Below are 24,684 nucleotides of genomic sequence, written 5' to 3'. Positions count from 1 at the left end.
TAAAGCGAGACAGAAAATAATCATAACCCCCCCCCCCTCTCTCTCTCTCTGTATTCGCGCATGTATTCAATACACAATCTTTCATTCGGCAAACTTCGGCAGAGTCCGGTATCTTACATGGAATCGGCCGAGGTGATCCGTATATTTCACCATATAAGGACTGTTTCTCGGTGATCTTGTCATGATGTCATAAAGTATTGTGACGTCACACTGAACAAACAACAGATCCCCTAGTACTTCGGGAAGCATTCAATTTCACACTGAAGTAAAGTTGGAATCATGATTTCGTCAACTCCATCAGAAGAGAGCGGAAGGCATACATGTACAATAGAAAACAAACATCTAAATTCTATTGATATCATCAAATCAGAATTGTATCAACACGGATACCGCTTCGTTAAGTTTCTGGGTCAGGGAGGCTACGCCAAAGTCGTGCTCGCCGAAATCATGCCTGGCAAGTTAGCCCGCTACAAGGCTGATGCGGATTCGACAGGGAATGCCTGTGTTCTGTCGGTAAGGTTTATCTTTTTTCTTCACCAAGCATTTATGCTCTTTGATATACAATAAAATTAACACTATTTATGCAAGTCAAGGTCAGTGTAGTTCAGTATAAGGTCATATGATTAAATTTCGTTTATTTAAAGAACGCCCTAGCTGTCTTATTTTATTCAATCATATGATGTGTTTTCATACTTATATGCTGTGGTGCTGTGATTTCATACGTACATGATCTGCTGTAGTTTTATAATTGTATGATGTGAGGTTAGAGCGTTCACCCCGCATGCGGGAGGCCGGGGTTCGAATCCCGCCGCGACAGACCGAAGTCGTTAAAACAGGTAGTGACAGTTCCATCGCCAAACAGTGTGAATGTCACGGGTCTTCGGAGATGACCTTAAAAACGGATGACCCGTGTCACAGTAGGTGTGGCACGCTAAAGAACCTTCACTGCTCAATGGCCATAAGCACCGAGGATAGGCCTAAATTTGAATTTGTGACGTCTCCATATGAGTGAAAAATTCTCGAGCGAGACGTTAAGCAAGATGCAATCAATCAATCATTATTATGTGCTGTGGTTTCATAATTATGTGATGTGACAATGTGGAATTTCATGTAATTATGTGCTGTGGTTTTAAAATCACCGTATTCTATATGTTATATTTATATATGCCATAACATTCCTTTAACATTATGTGTTGTTGATATACAATTATGTGCGGTGATTTTATCATTATATGCTGTTGACAGATTACAAGGTGTGGATCTATAATACAACATATTTTATTTTCCAATCAAGGGGCAGGATGAAAATATATACAAATACTACATATATATACATATATAAGTAAAGAAAGAAGTGATTACATAACACATACACATATGCAGTTCTGGTATTATATGCTATTGATATGTTATTTTTAGCAGTTCGATTTTTAATTACATGATGTGGTTCTGCTATATATGCAGTTATTTTGTATCTAATTAGTTAAATAATGCTGCGGTAACTAGCCTCAACTGCCAAACCCGCATTTCCTAGACTCATCAAGACTGTTGTACATAAATGTATATTCAGGCACGTAGCACCGTTTATCAACAAGGGGAGGGGGCAGCCAAAGACAATCTGATGACTTCATAATAAAAAATTCTCGACAAGCAGAAAATAAAAATAATTTATTGTTCCTAAACAGTCATGCAGATATATATACATGTATACATGTATATATATATATATATATATATATATATATATATATATATAACAGTCATGCAGATATATATACATGTGTGTGTGTATATGTATATATATATATATATATATATATATATATATATATATATATATATATATATTAGTGGTGTTCCAATCATCGATTATAATCAGTCGATTGTTGGTAAATTCTAAGCGCTTAATTATGAAAATTTTATGGTAAGCGGTAAATGTAGAACGGCCGAAACCCGAAAGTCCCGGATAACGATTTTTGCATGATTTCTTTCTTAATAGTCGATAGAATGACATCAAACTTATTGTGATAACCTATTAAACAAGAATCATATAACTTTTTTGGGGAATTCTGTAAAGAAGATACTGAACCAGAGTTTTCGGATACCAAAAAGTGGTAAATCTAGTATGTTTTATAAATGCCGAACACGGTCGCCGATCTTTTGATCTACCGAAAGTCCGCGTTTTAGCATTATAGACAATAGTGAATCAGAATGAGTTCTAGATATCTAAGGTGACTTAAATAAATCGCAATTGCATATATGGTGCATTTATATGCGCATTTTATTGTATCACCCTACATATTATTTGTAATTATACATGTGTAGTACACACACTTTTTTGCAATATTTCAATCCACTTTGATATATATACACTATAAATAGTGTGCTTCTTTTTAAACTTCGGTTGTTGAAGCATATTCGTTATTGAATTAATTGAATAATTTTATAATTCAATTATTATTTTGATGCAGTGTGGGCTACTAATGCATACGAAGTGTGATTTAAAGTAATCATATGTACATGTAATTTATATGTAATTTATCGAAGAAGAACGACAAATTTTAATATTATCATTCCATCGTCAAGACGATTAACGACTGTACTATCATATTTCCCTTTTCTTTCTTAATCAAAATGACAAAATATTGTAAAAGCACACTTTTTGGGTTACATTATTTACTTTAGGGAATATAATTTCTTTACTTTCGGAGTTTAAAGTTTTATTCAAAATAGCATGAATGGGTGAATGGGGAACCGTCGCGTGGTTAGAGCTGGGCAACGGAATCAATGGTTAATGCTGTAATCATGCCTAATTACCGACAGACATCCTCAACTATCGTTTTACATGTACGCGTACGCTGTTTAGGTACAAATTTACCAAACTAAGGAGACCTACTTGTTCCGATTAAAACAATATCACGATTACAAAATACAGCAGTTTTTATTATTCTGTGTTGTGGAAATAATGATACAAACATAAAATGTAGTCTTAATCAATATATTTTGCATGAATAGGATTACTTAAAACCCAGTATTTACAAAGGGACTGTGGAAATCGGTCCGTGTCTTCGACCGTGTTTGGGTTCCGACATTTATAAAACGTACTAGATTTACCGCTTTTTGGCAGGTGAAAACTCTGGTTTGGTACTTTTGTAGAAGAATTCTCAGAAAAAGTTTATGTTTTTTATGTACCTAGGTTACAAACAGTAACCTCTGCAAATTATATGTTATTACATGCAGCATTAAGAGAGAAAACTCGAAAATACCGCTATCCGGGACTTTCGGCATTCGGGTTTCGGTCGTACTACATTTGCCGCTTACCAAATTTTATTCCAATTAATCGGTTTTTAGATTTTGTTTTTCTCAACGACTGTAGTTTTTGAAGAATATTCCTGCTGCATGCTGTGACCTATCTAGTAACCTCAATTTTTTGTTTATCGCAATGACGGGGCACACGAAAATACACGGGGAATAAAGCATGTTCGCTAGGTCAGATGCTGAGATAGACGTACTTTGATTCAAGCATATAAAAGATGGACCATTCATCAAAGAGAATATTGATACTAGCAAAGCCATGTGTGAATTACACAGATAAAACCTGCTTTCAAAGGCCACGGTTACTTTGCACGTGCATATCGTGTTTTCAGTTGGTGACAGATCTTTTTTATGTTTGTTGTTAATAAAATCACTGGTATTAAACTGATGATAGTAACGATCGTTACTATCATCCCAAGATGGCGGAAGGAAATTTCGGAAAGACCACGTTTACTTATTATACCCCCCGCAACAAGTTGGGGGGGGGGGGGGTAATACTGGAATCGGGTTGTCCGTCTGTCTGTCTGTTCGTCCGTCCGTCTGTAGACGCAATGGTTTCCGGGCTCTAAAGCATTATCCTTTCCACCTACAGTCACCATATCATACATATGGACTACCCATGGGATGAAAATGTTCCCTATCGATTTGGGGGTCCAGAGGTCAAGCGCACTGGACATTGAAGTAGCAATATGGTTTCCGGGCTCTAAAGCGTTATCCTTTCCACCTACAGTCACCATATCATACATATGGACTACTCATGGGATGAAGATGTTCCCTATCCATTTTAAGGTCAAAGGTCCCGCGCACTGGACATCGAAGTAGCAATATGGTTTCCATTTAAATTCTTTAACGGCATTTTTCATCGCATGGAAATGTTGTGTTCCTAGATAATCCATTTCTCCCTACAAACGAGAATACTCAAGGTTTGTCATGCCATTTGTTTTTTACACTCAGAAAAGAGGTGCTTTATACCTATTACCAACACCCTTTGGGAGATTGGGGTAAGCGGAGGGTATTCTTAGTGAGCATTGCTCACAGTACCTCTTGTTATATCTATTTGTATTGTTTATTTGCGAATGATATGTAGGTAAGAAATATCATACACTAGCAACAATTACGATCAGGTGTTATTTTATCTTTTATATGGCTCATATGAACAGAAAATTCGTCGTTGAAAAAACAGCGAGGATGATAGTAACGAAAGTTCTTACGTTACTATCATCATTCATTTCCGTTACTATCATCCTCGCTGTTTTTTCAACGACGAATTTTCTGTTCATATGAGCCGTATAAAAGATAAAATAACACCTGATCGTAATTGTTGCTAGTGTATGATATTTCTTACTTACATATCATTCGCAAATAAACAATACAAATAGATATAATAAGTAAACGTGGTCTTTCCGGAATTTCCTTCCACCATCTTGGGATGATAGTAACGATCGTTACTATCATCGGTTTAATACCAGTGAAAATGAATTGCGTTCCTTGTATTGCTTTGCTGAACGTTAATTATATTTTAATTTTGCCCAACTATCTATTTTATATTGCTTATAGGAGTTATGAGATTGATCACTGTTCGTTATCTTCACCTTGCATGTAACTTTGATATACGGGGATATAACTGAAGCAAACGATATCCGTTTTTTGCGACTTTTATATATGTAATTAAAAGAATAACAAATACACACAGAAAATATTCACTTACACTCTCTCAGTTATAGAAGCAACAAATATAAACGTACAAAATATTTATTTACACTTTGTTGTTGAATTACTTGAATTATTATAGAATTTCTCTATGTCCGATTATAATCGATAATTAGTTACTTACAGTAAACCAATCATCGATTATGAAATTTTCAACGATTCCCATCACTAATATATATATATATATATAATATATTGCTGTTATAAAATTTAGAAATTCATTTCAAAATTAAGGATTATCTCCCTCATGCATAGCTCTTATCCTTGGACGAATTTGGCTCCACTTGTTTGGCACGCTGTTTTTGGCTATATTTAGATCTAAAACTTCATAGTTATTTCGGATTTCAAACATTTCGGTTGAGCATCACTGAAGAGACATTATTTGTCGAAATGCGCATCTAGTGCATCAAAATTGGTACCGTATAAGTTTGACATATATATATATATATATATATATATATATATATATTATATGACTGTAAGATCACCACACTCCATGTTTTCGTTCCATTCTTACAAAGATTATATAAGGAGACGGAGTGCTTAATGTTAAAGTTTCATTCATTAGTTATATTTCTACAATTATTGGTGAAAGTTTTAAAAATCATGAATAGTATTTATGCCCAGATGTTTTGTGATAGATATTTCAGATTTCATAAAAATTCGAGCAAAAATTAATTTGTTCAAACAAAGAATATTTTTCAATCAATTAATATATAGAGTAAAATGTGAGAGTTGACTCATTTATGACAATACGTTGTATATATTATTGTTGTCGATCTTCAAATTCCTAAGGGGTGGGTGGGTTGACGCATAACTAAATATATCTCTGACAAAACAATGTCCAACCTTCTTATTATTAATTCGTGAAGGGAGGGGGTAAAATACATGTACCAATAAGTACACGTACTGCCGAAATATATTCTCGAACTTCCATTTCTTAAATCGTTGTGGTGGGGTACATGGATTCAGTTTATGACTTCGACCTTACATTATTAGTCCCCTTCCGACGAAATCGAAGTAGACTTCAGGTTTGCACTCCGTCCGTCCGTCAGTCCTGCAAATCGGTTTTCCGCACTTTTGTTCTCTGTTCTTTCATATTTGGTACTTTGTAAAATAGCATGAATTATCAGTTTTCCGGACTTCTTTGGTAATGCTTGCAGATATTCTGACATTTGGTACATTATTTTTCCATAACAAGTTACAAATCAATTTCGAGTTCTTAGAAATATATATATATATATATATTGGGATAAATCTTCGATATAATCTCTTCTAGAGTGCTCTCCTCACGGAGCTACACACACACATATATATATATATATATATATATATATATATATATATTGTATTGCTTTACCGAAACAATTTACAGATAAATTTCGAATTTGGTTTTGGTCCGTTGAGTTTTCACCAAGTCATTGCCCTTGGACTTAGAAAAATAGCGTCCCCCCCATTTTTTTTTTTTGTTTTCTGATCGCCTGTTGTCCGTTTGTCTGTAAACATTCTACATTTTCGATCCCTTTTACAGTCCAGAACTACTGGGTCAATTTTAACCAAACTTGGCAGAGAGCATCCTTGCTTGGGTGAAGGGCTTTCAAGTTCGTACAAATGAAGGGCCATGCCTACTTCAGAAGGGGGATAATCACAAAGATGCAAAAATAGAGTGTGGTCATTTAAAAATCTTCTTCTCAAGAACTACTGAGCCAGAAGAGCTGAAATTTACATGGAAGCTTTCTGAAATAGTGCAGATTCAAGTTTATTAAAATCATGATTCCTTGGGTGTAGGATGGGGCCACAATTTTACATACAAATTTACAGGTAAAATGTTTAAAAAATCTTCTCAAGAACCACTGGGTCAGAAAAGCTGAGATTTACATGAGAGCTTTCTGATATAGTGCAGATGTACTTTAAAGTTTGTTATAATCATGGCCCCCCTGCAGGGGGGGGGGGGGGCTTGGTTAAAGACCTAAACCTTATTATAAGTTTGTCTTTTTCTGGTCTACTCTTTGTACCTGAATAGTAGTTGATTTCCAACCATTCCTATCCTCATGATCCTGGTTCCCCAATTTTCCCTTAACCATAACCTACAAAATAAACTTCGATTATTGTTCCGGTCCAGTAATTTTTGGGACCGGTAGGGAACTATGTATTGCCATGCAATACTCTCAGAATGCTTGTTGCCATTACTTCTATAACGACGAGGGGTTGGGAGTTGTCACCAAACGTATATTATCATTATTTTCATATATGAATAACTGAACATTGTGGCTGTTAACAAAAGTGCGGAAACACCCCGGCCCGTCTGATTCCATATGCCTGGAATTTGAGGTGCATACCGGTCAGAAAATGTGTTATGATAATTCAAAAACAATATACATGTGCTGTTAATTTTGAAGCTTTAAATTGTCACACTGCATGACGATATTTAAATCACTTAATACCTTTTCAATTAATGATTGTGACTCCATGAAAGGTGAAGACAATATTAACAATCAATTTAACAGCACATATAATTCGTAAATTATCATTACACGATATATACTCAAATACTAGACACGTAGAATTAGTATGGATAATTATTATACAATGTATATTTGGTGACCGCTACCTGTTTCTTTTTTTACATTTACAATACAAGTGAATGGTAATAATGTAATGTCTAAGTCATGTATTGAAGCCATGTATCAAAGGGCTTCACCCACCTTTACCTTCCAGATATTTTAAAACATAGAAGTTCGGCATTATAAATGATACACTACCCCCACCCCCACCTCCTTTACGACAAATTAAGAAAAAGAAGCTTGGGAATTTTGAGGCATAATGAGTTGTACTTGTCTATCTCTGTGAGCTGAAAGGTGAAGATAACGAACAGTGATCAATCTCATAACTCCTATAAGCAATACAAAATAGATAGTAGGGCAAATACGGACCCCTGGATACACCAGAGGTGGGATTGGGTGCCTAGGAGGAGTGAACATCCCCTGTCGACCGGTCACACCCCCCGTGAGCCCTATATCCTGGTCAGGTAAACGGAGTTATCTGTAGTCAAAATCAGTGGGCCAAGGACGGCCTAACAGTCGGTATGAAACACGTCAGACAGCATTTGACCCAATGATAGGTTGCATTGACGAACTAGATCGTTTTAAAGACCATATAATTTGCGAAAATCGGAAATGCTGACTTCAATCGAGACTGTTGAAACCCCTGTACATGATGTACCATCAACTTGTTTGTCAGTAGCTTGCCTCGATTTAAAAACTGACTATACGCAGTACAAGCTCTTGTGTATCGACAGCTGCAATTTTGGTGTGAAGTTGTCCTAAGCAAATAAGCGCTTCATGTTTTCCAAAATAAAAAGTATTTTTAAAAGAATAAAAATATTAAAATAAAATTAAAAATCTGTTTTTATTATCAACTCCAAATTTACTGAAAACGGAGACACTGTTGCTTTAGAAGCTTGCATACGTAATCCTGATTACATAGGTTTTTTTTATTTTATAAGACATCGTCTTGACGAAATTTATACATGTACTTATTTATAACTAGTAGCTTTCATGTTTTGAAACATTGGCACCACATATGGCTCTTATCTCCTCCTGTAATCAATGTTAAAGAAATGATTTGTTTAAATTCAGCAACACAACACGTGTACTATCTTCATTTATAAAGGAATTAGAAAGCATATGATATATTTTCTGTATACCAATAAAAACTATTACCAGGTTAGACCTCCATTTTCAGAGACTTCTCTGCAGTCATTTTAAAAAAAATCTTTTTCACAATCAGGTTGCCATTAAGGTAATCAACAAGCTAAAGGTATCCAAAGATTTCCTCGACAAATGCCTCCCAAGGGAATTGGAAAATCACTGGAAACTTCAATCCCATCAACACGTGGTAAGATATTTGCTTTCAAGAAATTTTTCTCATTTATACGGAAAGGTTTAAGATTAAAAAATTCCAGAGAATAGATACTCATGACATTGAAGTGAAGATGTAAATAGCAGGTTAATAAGATATTTTAACACATCGTGCTGTAGGTACGCATATACGAAACTATGCAGACACGCGAAAATGCGTACATAGTGATGGATTATTGTCCGAATGGCGATTTGGTGGACTTGATCAATCGACACGTGAGAGGAGATGAAAGAGGAATTGGCGAACCTAAATCTAAAAAACTTTTCAAACAGCTCTGCGAGGCCGTACATCACATGCACAGTGCTTATATTGTACACAGGTAATCTCTCTCTCTCTCTCTCTCTCTCTCTCTCTCTCTCTCTCTCTCTCTCTCTCTCTCTCTCTCTCTACTTTTCACGCACATACATGTATTATAACAATTTTTCAATTTTAGGGATTTAAAATGTGAAAACATTTTGCTTGACAAAGACCATAATATACAGCTAACCGGTCAGTATTGTGTTACGGTTATTTGAGATTTGTTCTGCGGTACATATACTAACTTGTATAAACAAGTTTATGTTGATTATTTCATTGTATCTAGATTTTGGGTTTTCTGAACGTTGCAACGAAAGTAACCAGATGCTGAAAACCCGTTGTGGAACATTTTCATTTACTGCTCCGGAAGTGATGACTGCCGACTCTTACAACGGTTTCCAATCTGATATTTGGAGTCTGTATGTTATTAATCTTTAAATATATATTTCTTGTCATTGTATATACAAGTAAAACTTTAGACTTGTTCTTTTATTTGGTCACCAGAGTTTACTTATGTGACCTATTGCAATTGGTTGTCGTCCGTCGTCGTGCGTTGACAATCTTTATTGAATATAAATACAGTAAAACTCTGATATAGCGAATTTCTGGGGACCCTCTATAAAAATTCGCTATAAGCATAATTCGCTATACGTTTATAGCGAATTCATAATTCAAATATAACGAATTCGTTATAAAACTGATTTGTTCTACATGTATCAGTTCTCTAAGAAAGCAGCAATCGATATACTTGCGTTTGTACTGTCTTTAAAAGAAATTAAGCCTATATATTTTTATACAAGAAATATACACGTTGATTTATATATGATAATTTATTTTGATGGATTATTAAGCCATGTAAGAACATGTTGAGAGAGAAATGTCAACAAAAGTTTGCGCAATACATACATGTACAGTCTATTGCAATTGACATTTACTTGTTGCTTTACACAAATAAAGGAGTGTAGGATAAAATAAATGCAATCAAACTTCAAATTTAATTAACGAGAATAGTAAACAATACCGACAATATATTTCCTAAACGTATGTGTAAGTATTGTTTTGCGTTAACAACCTTTTTTGAAAAAATACAAACATAAATTTTGTAATAAGTGCGGATCCTTTAAGTCCATGGAAAATGATTGTTAAAATCACAAAGAGTTTAATATGAAAAAAATAAATTCGCTATAAAAGGTGATTTTTACGTTCATTTTTAATTCAAGGGGAATAGGAATTTACTTCGTTATATCCGTAAATTCGCTATATCCGTGTTCGTTATAGACGCAGATTTTTATATAGAATATATAAAGAATTTGCCGGGGAAATCGTTTTCACTTCGCTATAGCCGTAATTTCGCTATATTCGTGTTCGTTATATTCGAGTTTTACTGTATTTTTAACTTCTTGATAACCTTTTTTTTTTTTTTATCTTTTATTTAATTCAATATCAACAAATATAAAAATCATTCATTAACATTATTTCCTTACAATGTTCTACATATTCAAATATATGTTATACATTAACGAATATGTAGTGCAATATATAATACAATTTTATGCTAAAGGGGGAAAAAGATTTTATATCAATTATATTTTAAATATAAATATATTTCAAAGGGTATACAATAAAGTTTACAGTAGTTAGATTGAATTGTCAAATCATACAAACTATTGTTTACCACATGAAAGGCTACCTTCGTTTACCTGTAAGGCACGCTAAAACATACACTTCCTGATAACTACTATAATTCCAATTCTTTTCAAATTTGGTATGAAGCATGTTTGGGACAAAGGAGACAAAAATTGTAAATTTCAGGACTCTTGCATCCTAGGGGCGGGAAAAAACTGCCCAAAATTTACCAATTTTCTAAAATCTTCTCAAGAACCACACACGTGTAAGAAAAACTAAATGCATAGTGATGTAGATCAGGGATGTCTCTACCAAATTGTAAATTTCATGATCCTCGGGGTAGGGGTTCTGACCCCAGGGCGGGGCCAAAATTACTCATAGCTCTTATCCTTAGACGAATTTGACTCCACTTTTTTGGCACACTGTTTTCACCTATAATAGCTCTAAAACTTCATTGTTATTTCGGATTTCAAACATTTCGGTTGAGCATCACTGAAAAAACATTTGTCGAAATGCGCATCTGGTGCATCAAAATTGGTACCGTATAAGTTTTACATTATGACCCCTGGGTCGAGGCCTCTGCTGGTGGACTGTTAGTCCCCGAGGGTCTCTACAGCCCTGTAGCTAAGTACTTCGTTACTAGCTTGAAAATACGGATGTATATTTAATTGCTGTTACAAAATTTAGAAATTCATTTCGAAATTAAGGATTATCTCTCTCACGCATAGCTCTTATCCTTAGACGAATTTGACTCCACTTTTTTGGCACACTGTTTTCCCCTATAATAGCTCTAAAACTTCATTGTTATTTCGGATTTCAAACATTTCGGTTGAGCATCACTGAAGAGACATTATTTGTCGAAATGCGCATCTGGTGCATCAAAATTGGTACCGTATAAGTTTTACATATAGTATTTATGTGTAAAACACTTAATAAATAACATCTTCTTTAATGCTATTGATACTAAATTGAAACTAAATGGATATTTAGAAAGAGGAGGTATTTGATGATCCCAGGGGTAGGGGTTTTGGTATTAGGGTGGGTCCAAAATGGTCAGTTATTAAGTGTGTGAACAATAGACATATTTAACTTCTTGATAACTACCATTTCAATTCTTTTTAGTCCCCTACCGACGGAGTCGAAGGGGACTTTAGGTTTGTGCTCCGTCCGTCAGTCCAGTTTTTCGCACTTTTTTTCTCTGTTCTTGCAGATATTTATTTTATATTCGGTACATTGCTTTGCCAAAACAAATTACTGATCAAGTTCGAATTTGGTCCCTCTCCGTTGATTTTTCTACTTAGTTATGGTCCTTGGACTTAATTTAAAAAATAGTGTGAATTATCAAATTTCCAGACTTTTTTTGGTTGTGCTTGCAGATATTTATTTGATATTTGGTACATTGCTTTGCCAGAACAAGTTGCAGATCAAGTTCGAATTTCCTCTCGGTCCGTTGATTTATCATTAAGTTATGGCCATTGGATTTAGAAAAATAGCATGAATTATCAGTTTTCCGGTCTTTTGTTTGGTTGTGCTTGCAGATATTCATTTGATACATTGTGTTTGGTACATTGCTTTTCTAAAACAAGTTACAGATCAAGTTCCAATTTCGTCTCGGTCCGTTGATTTTTCATCAAGTTATGGCCCTTGAACTTAGAAAAATAGCATGAATTATTAGTTTACATCCAAGTTTCTTACCTCTGTAGATACTGTACTACACTCATTAAAACTTCTAGGATAATTATACAACAATATAACTAAATTATTCATGATCACCTACATCTCACAATTTATTGACTTGATTAAAGACCTAAACCTAATTCTAAATTTCTCTTTTTCCCCCTGGTCTAGTCTCTACTCGAATAGTAGTTGATTTCCTATCTTGGTTCCCCAATTTTCCCTTTTACCATAACCTACATAATGAACTTTGAATAATCTCACAATGCTCGTTGAATTTGGTATGAAACATCTTTGGAACAAGGGGGGTATAAATTGTAAATTTCAGGATTCCTTCACCCCTTGGGCCTTAGGGGCGGGGCAAAAGCTGCCCAAAATTGACCAATGTGCAAAAACCTTCTTCTCTAGAATTGCACATGTGTAAGAAAAACTAAATGCATAGTGATGTAGAGCAGGAAGACCTCTACCAAAATTTTCAATTTCATGACCTCCAGGTTAAGGGTTCCGACCCTAGGGTGGGACTAAACTTACTATATAGTGTTTATGTGTAAAACACTTAAATAACATCTTTCTTTTTTTTTTTTTTTTTAGAGTTATGATACTAAATTGAAACTAAATGGATATTAAAAAAGAGCAGGTAGTCCTTTACCAAAATTGTAAATTTGATGATCCCTGGAGTAAGAGTTCTGACCCCAGGGTGGGGCCAAATTTAGTATATAGTATTTATGTGTAAAGTTGCTGATACTGTATGAAATCTGAATGCATAATTAGAAATAGTAGAAAATAATGTACAAAAAATGATGAATTTCACAACCCAGGGTTTTGACTCAAGGATGGGTCCAAATTAGTTATATGATTGATTGATTGATTGTATCTTGCTTAATGTCTCTCTCGAGAAATTTTTCACTCATATGGAGACGTTATCAAGACCGGTGAAGGGCTTCAAATTTGAGGGTCCGTGACATTCACACCTGATGCCGAGCGCTTTGTGATACAAACTGTGGTGCTTAGGTGATATAAACACAATTTACTAAAAAGTATGTCATAGAAAAATTTACATTTTTCTTTTTCAACCGTACAATATTCATTAAGAAAATTTAACTATCTTTTTTCTTTTATGTTAATTAATTTGATTCGTGTCCATGAATTTTTTAGGTCACCTGAATTTACTCAGGTGATCTATTGCAATTGGTTGCGAGGTGCGTTAACAATTGAACATTTTTAACTTCTTGATAACTACCAGTCCAATTCTTTTCATATTTGGTATGAAGCATCTTTGGAACAAGGGGGGCATTATTTGTAAATTCCAGGATTCCAGCCCCTTGAGGCTCTAGGAGCGGGGCAAAAACTGCCCAAAATTGACCAATTTTCAACAATCTTTTTCTCAAGAACCGCACACGTGTAAGAAAAACTAAATGCATAGTGATGTAGATCAGGAAAGGCCTCTACCAAAATTGTAACGTTCATGATCCCCGGGGTAGGGGTTCTGACCCCAGGGCGGGGCCAAACTTGGATTATAGTATTTATGCGTAAAACAAATAAATAACATCTTTAGTGCTATTGATACTAAAGTGAAACTCAATAGATATTTTGAAAAAACAGTTAGCCCTTTACCAAAATTGTCAATTTGATGATCCCAGGGGTAGGGGTTTTGGTATCAGGGTGGGGCCAAAATGGTCAGTTATTTACATGTAATGTGTGAACAATAGACATTTTTAACTTCTTGATAACTATCATTCCAATTTTTTTTCAAATTTGGTATGAAACATCTTTTGGACAAAAGGGACATAAATTGTAAATTTCAGGATTCCTGCACTCCTGGGACCTTATGGGTGGGGCAAAAACTGCCCAAAATTGACAAATTTTCAACTTCTCTACAACTGCACATCTTTAAGAAAAACTAAATGCCTTGTGATATAGAGCAGGAAGGCCTCTACCAAAATTGTAAAATCGGAAATTTTATTCTTGATATACTATTTATTTTATTTCAATATTTTATCACAAGGAGGTACACGGCGGTATTGACGGAGGCACAGGTGGCATCCACGGAGATGCGCGGTGGCATCCACGGAGATCCTCCGTGGACTTCAATGTCTAGCTCGCTCGGAAAGATAGGACTTCAAAGGTTTCGACAATTCTAAAGGTCCACCGTGTTTTGGAGAAATTTTTTCCACCGCGTTGCGTGCAACACGCATAAAACTCGTGTCGTGTACTGTAGGTAGTCACGTGGTACAGTGACGTCACATGCACCCTTTGATTGTGAAAGCAGTGCGAGATATTATTAAAAACTCAGCTTTTAGGGGCCTAATTTATTCACCATGGGCAACATTTAAATCGATGTTGACAAACTTTCCTAGTTTTATATGTTTTCGCCACCAGTGCATACATATATCGATGTAAATACCCAAATATAGTGAGTAAAGCGTATATGAAATCGGCAATATTGCGAGTAAATAATGTTTATATGGGTCACTGTCTACAAACTGTTTAGTAATGTTATTCCTTTATACATTTGTAATTGGTGCTGTTTTTCTAAAATAAACAATGCAATCATTATTTATTTTTGGATTAGACAATTAGAATACGTTACATTGTTGACAACAAGGCCCCACAGGCAATTGCATCGCTTGGGGATCGAATTTACTATATAAAGAGTAAAGGTATAGAACTCTATATATAGGGTACCCAATTTAGCCGATGTAAAAATAATAAATTAATTGATATTAAATTCTACTTTGTATTTTAATTTCATAATCAATCTACATTACTACCAAAGTTCATCCCGAAATTCCGTATACTTCCCAAGATATGCAGAAATGAACTCGGAAAAATGCCTGTTATTTTTTGGTCGACTTTTAGCTGGGCCCTGGCACTATACGACTAAACAGAATGTTTGAGCATTGCAAAAAGCTATTGCATAGAATGTGCAGCATAAGATATCATTTTTAAAATGAATTTCTTACCCCAATTCATAAAATGAAGTCCGTAATAGCTCCAAGTGACTGAAAATTTTAAACCGTCTGTTCTTTCACTTATAACAGTCATTTTCATCGGTGCCACTAACTACCCACATTGACATCATTATTATAAATCGTCAAACACCTGTGATAATGTGATTTAGATAAAAATAGACATAATAAGACATTTATATATTCATAAAGACTTGTTATTAGCATAATTTATGTACTATAGTGAATTAATATTGATAAATATTAGTATTTGAGTCTCTAAATCGTTATGGGTCCTTCCATCTCTTTTGGGTAATTAGTCATAAATATCATAATGGCTGTGATTGTGAAAGTACAGACGGTTTAAAAAATTTCAGTCACTTGGGATTCTTAACAAAAATATATAATAGTCATATTTACTGTTCAGCACTTACATGCACGTGTGCTAAATTCTAATTGGAGGATTTTCAAATCGCCATAACTTTCTTAATATAAATGATGGAAACAATATGAAATTTATACTGTGAGTATATCTATCAAATGTCTATTGAACAACATCAACATTAATGCTCAGTCATACTCAAGTGCGCGTGTATGCATGTGCATAGTTTTTCTTTCATTTTTCGGGTACTAAAATGGCCATAACTATTGAATTAAAAATTGAAATGAATTCAAATTTACCCTGTAGATGTATGATATAAATGCCTATGGAATGGTATCAACAAATATTCCATTATCAAAATCGCGTGCGTGTGAATGCGCGTGCATTGTAATTTTTAACGTCTAAATTCAAGTATTGGTCTACATGTATAACATTTTTAGATTGCAATGAATAGGTTTGAAATTTAGGTTGTGGATTTGTTTTGGGCGCCTCTCCATTCATTGATGGTGTCAAAATCACTTTCCTGCACGCGCATGCACGTGTACTTAATTCTGATTGGACGATTTTGAAATTCCCATAACTTTCTTATAAATGAGGCAATCAATATCAAATTTATGTAATAAGTATATAGTTCAAATGTCTGTTGAATAGCATCAACAAAATTGCTGTGTCGTACTCACGCGCACGTGTTTGCACGTGCATTGATTTCGGTCTTTGTAGTTTTGAGTTGCTGTTAATTTCTCGGTTTTCATTGAACTGTTGTGAAACTTCTTTTTTACTCATATAGTAAGACTTGCCATGTTTCGAGATGGTCAAATTATTCACCAGCACGTGCGTGTGCGGACTTGCATGTGCGTAGAATTTTCAGATGTCTATAACTGATTTGTTTTAGCATGAAATGAACTGAACGTTATAAAATAGTTATATATTCAGACTCTTCACAGATTCATATGGTCAAAATCACTGGTACTGAAACAAATAACACCACTTTCTAAATAGGGGAATGTTTGGGGAACATCTGTAACGGTCCCCGTTACAATAAGTACTAGTTACTTTTGAATTGTAATCTGCACGTCGGTAGGAGGTGGGAGCACGGTGTTATACTGAGGCACTCAAGATGTTACGAGTTCAATAAGGAAATAATTTTATAAATTAATTTAAAGTTAGGAAATACAATATTCTATCATTGATATAATTAAAAGGTCAATTATTTTCTATCTTTAAAATTTTTGTAAATCTACCAGTTGGTAGAAACTGGGAGCACAAGTTACATTGTATATGTTGTTACAAGGTGAAGGTCAGTTAATCCGAGTGTGTATTGAATTTGAAGACCAAAACAGAAGTATGCTTTAGGCCTACCAGTGCTTATAGCTTCGATATATCCATTTTCTCGCAGTTTATCAGGGTCTCTGTCCAAGCAGTTTTTGAAAAGTTGACTGAGTGTTTTATTAAAGGTAAAGTTCTTCCTCCAACAAAAAATTATCCACGTCTTTTTTCTCGTACCTTCCTTCGAAAAATTCTTTCTACCGACAACTAGTACACCCGAGCACGGCACAAAACATCTTAATGCAATATTATTTACTACTTATACTTTATTATATGCAACTTATCCTGTCTGACGTGTTTCATGCCGATTGTTAGGCCGTTCTTGGTACACTGATTTTGACTACGGATAACTCGCTATACCTGATCAAGATATAGGGCTCACGGTGGGTGTGACCGGTCGACAGGGGATGCTTACTCATCCTAGGGACCTCTGGTATATCCAGTGGTCCTTGTTTGCACAACTCTCTATTTTGTATTGGCGCCACTTGTTGGGTGTGGCGTAAAACAATCATATTTTGTATCGCTTATAGGAGTTATGAGATTGATCACTGTTCGTTATCTTCACCTATCATATACAATATATTAAACTTGATAATCAGGAAATCGACAATTTGAATGTCAGTTGTCGAGTTACAAGAGAGATACAGAGCTCACAAATCTTTGTTATATGTAAACAAGATTCGAGCCATGTTTTTGTTGACATACAATGTAGGTTAAATATACAAGTAAGAGTTTCGTTTAAAGCAGATTTTTTTTCTTTCAAAATTACTAGTTGATTCTGAACAAACGTAAACAGTTTCTCGTGTTTGTCAGATCTCATTTTGTTTTACACATGGTATTTTCTTCTACAATCTAATTAAAATTAAATGTTAGATCCGCTCACATACTCGCTACACAAACACCTAACAACATCCTATAGAGGGTCACGTCTGAGATCAAATTTGCAACAGCCAATCAAATTTCCTGCTCCATATCGGTAGGGTATCATCCCACAATTCAACAATAAAGACATTTAAGTATCTGTTCTTCATTTTCAAAGCCTCGTAATCAAATATCTTTAAAAACAGTTTTAATCGCTTTCATTTCTACTTTTTAGCCATCTTTCATAAGTAACCAAATACAGTATATAATGAGGATTCTCATTGGATGCTGATGACACTTCTGCCTTTGTAACGATTGGTAAATTTGTTATGCATCATTGACCTCTGAAGTGACCCTCTATGGAATGTTGTTATATGTTTGTATAGCGAGTATGTGAGCGGATCTAACATCTAATTTTAATTAGATTGTTTCTTCTAAGCAATCTATAATGTAAAAAAACAAAAAAACAAAAAAAACATGGCACGAGCATTGTTTACATAACAAAGAATCGTGAACTTTAAATAGGCACTTTTCCGGCAATGGTGAGGTTTCAATATGAGTGAACAATTCTCGAGAGGGACATTAAACAATTTACAATCAATCAAGGTTGAATGGATTCAAGTTTTATTTGTGGGGATGCAATTTAGCATGACACGTGCTATTTCGATTAAGTCATGACCCCTTTTGGCTTGCGCAAGATTATAATATGGGTTCAAAATTCTTCGTGGAAATAACGAGGATAGAATCTTTTTTTTTAATTGTCTGAGAAACATCAGGACGAGGTTGAGTCAGGTAAGAGTTGTGGTCCATGGGCTTCTTGTTTTTTTGTTTTGTTTTTTTATCTATGACTAAAACTTCATGAAAATGGATAATTCGGACATCGTTAAACAACATACATGTTCTTTCTTTGGCATGTGAGATCAATAGAAATATTATCTAGGAATCAAAATAGAGATGGAGAACAGTTTTGAAAGTACAGAAGATTTTATCCTTAGATTTTTAAAATATTACCAAATAACGTTTTCAATTTCCATATTTTTTTTTCTAATTAGAACGTTTATGTCTGAATCTTTTAGGCAAGTTTTATTAAATATTCATATCATGCACCAAATCACAGCGAAATTTGGACTCGAGAATCTCTTATTTGCAAACAAAACACCTTTTTTGTCATTCCGGGGAAAATCACAAAAAAATGCATATGAAATAATTGATAGCTTGTATCACTCTTTCGATAGGGAATTCATGCTTCTTAAGAGGTGTTTTAACGAGCCTTTAAATAAAATTTTAGTGTAATGAGCTATCTTAATACCTGTATGCGATTAGGTGAATCGAAGAATTTGGAACCCTACGTCTATGAGAATTAATATCACACTGTAACAACCATAAGGTGTTACTTTCATTTTAAATCACTAAGTAACAGTGAGGCGATACATCTCTATGATAAACTTGTTTTCAGAGGAGTCACTTTGTTTGCCATGGTGAACGGTCGACTTCCATACAACCACTCACAACTCTCGGCAATGGACGAAGACATGAAGTTGCAGAGGTTGAAATTTCGGCCAAACATTTCATCTGGTAATATCGGTTAATGCTGTATTTATTAGTAAATGATAGTACAATAGATCTCATTGAAATATAGCTAACATTCGCAGAAGCCGTCCTTCTGAGTAGGTTAAATTAAAGGATACATGATATATCAATGTAAAATTTCTCCTTTCTGATAGACTGCATAGAGTTAATAAAGAAGATGCTGCAATTTGCACCAAACCATCGTCCATCTATCCGAGAGGTACTGGAGGATCCGTGGTTAAATGGAAGTAAACCAGCTCGAAGACAACTAAATCGTCCCAAATGGGAGGCGAGTGACCGAAATATTTCATTCGATCAATATAAAAAGCGTTTCCCATGCAACTTTAAATGTAGCATTCACATTTTTTTGCAAACATTTGTACCATAACATTTTTATTCTGCTGAGTAAATTGACATTTTGATACATGTATATCGTCATTAATTATTAAAATTATTGCTAGCAGACACAGTGTTCCCTCAAAGTTCCTGAAGCCTCGCCGAACGTTACCGCAACTAGTAAAGCGGGGAGAACTGCAGATCGCAAGGCGCATTCACTCAGCAAAAAATGCGCTGCATCAACCAAGCCAAGAACTGTTAATGGGACGGTTTTAATTAACCGCAATGCGGGAGAGACAGTTACTCTCAAAAGTCCGTTACGTGAGTCTTATTCATTTCTAAAAATATCATATAGGGGTTCCAACAGTCTCGTTTAAAGTCAGCGTTTCGCAAATTCTATGGTCGTTATAACAATCTAGTTTGCCAATACAACCTTTCATTGGGTCAAATGAGCACGGCACAAAACATCTTAATGCAATATTATTTACTACTTATACTTTATTATATACACCCTATCATTGTGTCAAATGCTGTCTGACGTGTTTCATACCGATTGTTAGGCCCTTTTTGGCACACTGATTTTGACTACGGATAACTCCGTTTACCTGATCAAGATATAGGGCTCACGGCGGGTGTGACCGGTGGACGGGGGATGCTTACTCCTTCAAGGCATCTGGTCCCACCTCTGATGTATCCAGGGGTCCGTGTTTACCCAAATTTCTATTTTATATTCCTTATAGGCGATTTATCAAGTGAACTATTCGTTATTACCTGTTTCATTACGTAATTCTATCTATAGAAGTAAATGAATATTCTAATTCAAATTTCAATGGTAGAATAAATGATTCAGCTTTTCATTACATTTTTCTGATTTTTGTAGATGGCAAAAATTCAAAAACCCCAAATAAAATGTCAGTGACACAAAAACCTTCTACAACAGCTCGCCCTCAACAAACAGACAGGAAGGGACAAAAGGCAAAGAGCACAAAGACTCGCCAAAATGTAGCTCCCAATAAAGTGGTACAAGCTATCGTGGAAAGGAAACTTCAGTTGGAAGATGTTCGTTTAGCGAATGGTGCACGCCGGACGCAGAAAGAACAAATACCATTCTGGCTCATTAAGGAAGTAAGTCATCTTTATGCGAAATACATCAATATAATGACTGTGTGAATGTACTCTAGATCTGCCTTGCGTAGATTTAACATAACGAATCTATAATGTTATACGTATAATTTTCTAGGTGTTGGAAAAAGACAAACATTATAATAAGAATACAACGAGACCCGAAGAGAATCGCGCTGTTCCTAAACAGTCAAAAACCAGCCGTGTGGGTTTTACTTCACAACGTAAAAATTTACATCAAGTCTCTACAGTACCAAAAAATGTTTGTACTGTTCCAAAACCACCAGAAGTATATCCATCATTTCAAGTCAAGCAACAGCAAAGAGTGCACCCCCCTTCACTAAAGCAAGGGGCACATCCTCTTCCAGCTAAATCTAAAGTGCCACATCCACCGCATAAAGGTAGTGCACAACATCCACTAGTGAAGACAAACGTGCCTTATCAACTACCTAAACTTGGTGTGCCACATCCACTAGCGAAATCTAACGTGCCTTATCAGCCACCCAAACCTTGTGTGCAGCAAACGTCATCTAAACCTTGTCCGCCAGCTATATCTAAACCTGCAGTTCAACAACAGAGACGACGACTGATTTTCCTCAAAGAAGCAGAAAAAAGAAGCATAGTCAAAATTTAAGTCCTGGCATGTCTAAAGCTTATAATATGGCTCCCAGTGTGGGGAAATCCACGAACTCATCAAAGGGGCGATTGTTCAACCTACCGGAAAATCGCCATGTAGTCACGAAGAAGGTGGTATATAGTAATAACCTTATTACGTATCAATTAAAATCACTACTTGAGGAGTCCTGTTTGTTTCCATGGAAACGTTCTCAGATTCTTGTACACAAGATATATAGTTTAAAATTTTTAGAATAATGAAATCAGTCTGTTGTTACATTATTGGATTGTATTCTTAGAGATCAGAATTCCAGCTTGAAAAAAACAAACAAACAGAATTAACACAAAGTACTACCAAACAACACAGCATATACGCTGTATCTCGCAGAATGTTCCAAATGCAGTAGAGACAGGGTAATAGGATGGTAAGAAAGTTCACCATGGATGAGAAGTAAGTAGTTTTCTCTAAAACTCATCTTCTTGTCGATAATTAGAAAAATGGCAATGTCCTTGATTCAAATAAGCGTTTTTCTTATCATGACAACCATGATAATCGGCTACATTGTGTGGCCTCTACTCCGGATTAGATGTGAAACTACCCAACTTCCAATCACGTAGATTAAGAAGGAAAACCAAACCTTTATTGATACGGTGATTCCACCCATACGGACAATAATTTCATAACTGTAACCTTCTTAAATTCTGCATTTTCGTGCATGAAGTGCAAGATTGTTGAAGATGAAGGCAAAATATAACAAGGACCCTGCAACAAAAGATATTCTAAAAGTGATTGTTAGTGATAGGGCGGAATGTATTCAAATACTGAATACCAATGGAAAACCCCAAAACTTGGCAAAATGGTGAGTAGAGATTTTAACTATTAATATATAACTTGTCGTATGGATCCTATAATAGTTGGAAGGACTCCACATCGAAAAAATAAGGGGAAAACGTATTAAATGTAGACATTCGTGTAAGTAAGTGAAGAAAAATCTAAACGATTTGATAATTTGATAAAGCTAGGGTTTGGTGTCCCTATGACAGTAGATCTGAAAGGACGAATGTTTCTTTATTTTCAGATCAATATCGAAAATTGTCAAGAGGCAAGCGCTGTCAAAGTTACGTGAATACAAAGAACCGTTTTCCTCAGCTAAAATAAAATAAGAAACACATTCCTAAAACCATAGTTTCCGTTTCTTTTAAAAGGGAAAATGAGGAAATCATACAGAATAAGCATTCTGAAATTGTTTAATTACGGTTTTATGCCGTTTTGGCAATATTTTAGCCATTTTACGGCGGTTAACTAACTGAAATATGTTTGGTTCTGAGTGTTGGAGTTCACCTGAATTCAATGTCTGGTTACATTTTTTTTTTTCATTTCTAAGTTTAGCAGGTATGTTGTCACCTTATCCTATCAACATTCCCGGAAGTGGAACGGAACTGAAAATCCAAATGGAGGACTAGAAAAGTTCTGAGAATACGAATTTTGAAATTGAACCCATAATAAAGAATACAAAGGTATTGTATGCTATTTATTATAAATGTCAATCATTACAAATATCAGCTACATTTATTAACTTTATGCCTGAACGGTTCTATATTTTCAATATTTATTGAATTATGTAGAGATTGTAATGGATGTAGATGGACGGATGTGGCAGAATTGTCATCACAGGACAGGAATAAGTCGGCGCAGTTGTATGTACATGTAGGAGTCAGCTTCTGTGGAGAAGAAAGCCCAGACATCTACACTCCTTGTAGGGAACATGATACGTCAAAATATATTCACGTGATTCACAATAGAAACTAGTACTTAACAAATTCAAATCACTTTTTAGAAGTAAACATGGTGATGTACTATAAAATGCAGCAAAGCGCCTTCACAGTGGTATGTGTTGACAACTTAACACCTTGATGATTGACAATTCTATCTTTACAACATTAGAAAATTCAAATGTACAATAAAATCCAGCAGTGCTTTGTGAAATCGTTTGTGTTGACTGTGGAAAGAAATCATTGTACATGATTTGTACATGTTATTTCCAGTATATATGTGCTTGTAAACATTGAATGTTACATGTATGTCAGTAAAGATCATTTGCTCTTTTATTGTCTTTACATTTATAATAAGCTACGGAAGTATGAAAGGTGACGATAACGAACAGTGATCAATTTAATAACTTCTATAATGAATATGCAATAAAGAGTTGGGCAAACACGAGCCCCTGGACATACCATAGTTGGGATCAGATGCTTAGGAAGAGTAAACATCGCCTGTCGACCGGTCACACCCGCCGTTATATTATTTTGATGGACTTTAAATGCAGTTTAGGTAATGTTCTCCGAGATAAATCACAATGCGGTACACATTGTACGCGGTAGTCTAGTCTGTTTGCATGTGTAAAGCGACCCCACCCCCCACCCCCCCAAAAAAACAGGAGGCAAAAATTTACCTATATCCAGTATGATTTGAAGTTGCAGTTTCCTTAGCATCTCTTAAACACTCGAAAATAGACTCTATTCTAACTGAATGAACAATTTTCCAAAGCTTAGTGTTGTATGCATGTGAGTTGCCTCGTTTGCTGTTATTGTGATAACCTAAATAGAAGCGATGTCTGACATAGATTTAACCCCCTGAATGAGTGACTGAAAACCTTCAGTTTTGTCATCATCTACAACAGACATGGGGTCAATTACATTCAAAGTAATCGATTATAATTACAGATTACATTGAAATTTATAATTACAATTACATCTATTTTGAAATGTAATTGATTATAATTACAATTACTTTGAAAAGTAATCAATTACAATTACAGATTACTTTTAGATACTTTTGCTGAGCAAAGCTTTATCTTTACTACCGCAAGGGTCCTACAATTGAAAACATAACAACTGTAAACATTTTTTATCATAACTTTATCTTAAAGCACTAATCTACAATGCACTATGTATATAATGATTGACAATTCTGAACATAAA

The 24,684-nt window shown here is 35.0% G+C and overlaps 1 protein-coding gene across 1 annotated transcript; it reads left to right on the top strand.

The window, feature by feature from the left end:
- The first annotated feature begins 228 nt into the window (after positions 1–228).
- LOC125654432 (testis-specific serine/threonine-protein kinase 5-like) lies at positions 229–23,802 on the top strand. Its single transcript, XM_048884422.2, has 11 exons — positions 229–513; positions 8,815–8,922; positions 9,066–9,265; positions 9,380–9,435; positions 9,530–9,662; positions 19,517–19,635; positions 19,785–19,918; positions 20,091–20,286; positions 20,846–21,090; positions 21,206–23,220; positions 23,329–23,802. Exons 1-10 carry the CDS (start codon positions 280–282, stop codon positions 21,719–21,721), a joined length of 1,941 nt encoding a protein of 646 aa, XP_048740379.2. The 5' UTR covers positions 229–279; the 3' UTR covers positions 21,722–23,220; positions 23,329–23,802.
- The last annotated feature ends 882 nt before the right edge of the window (positions 23,803–24,684 follow it).

This window comes from Ostrea edulis, chromosome 1 (assembly GCF_947568905.1).
Source record: "Ostrea edulis chromosome 1, xbOstEdul1.1, whole genome shotgun sequence".
NCBI lineage: Eukaryota > Metazoa > Mollusca > Bivalvia > Ostreida > Ostreidae > Ostrea > Ostrea edulis.
The sequence above is the reverse complement of the archived record's forward strand: the minus strand, read 5'-3'. Positions and strand labels throughout refer to the sequence as shown.

Coding starts and splice junctions, on each gene's coding strand:
- LOC125654432 (XM_048884422.2), top strand. CDS start 280: ATGATTTCGTCAACTCCATCAGAAGAGAGCGGAAGGCATACATGTACA. Junction 9,266..9,379: donor AGTGCTTATATTGTACACAG/GTAATCTCTCTC, acceptor TTTCAATTTTAG/GGATTTAAAATGTGAAAACA. Junction 9,436..9,529: donor CCATAATATACAGCTAACCG/GTCAGTATTGTG, acceptor CATTGTATCTAG/ATTTTGGGTTTTCTGAACGT.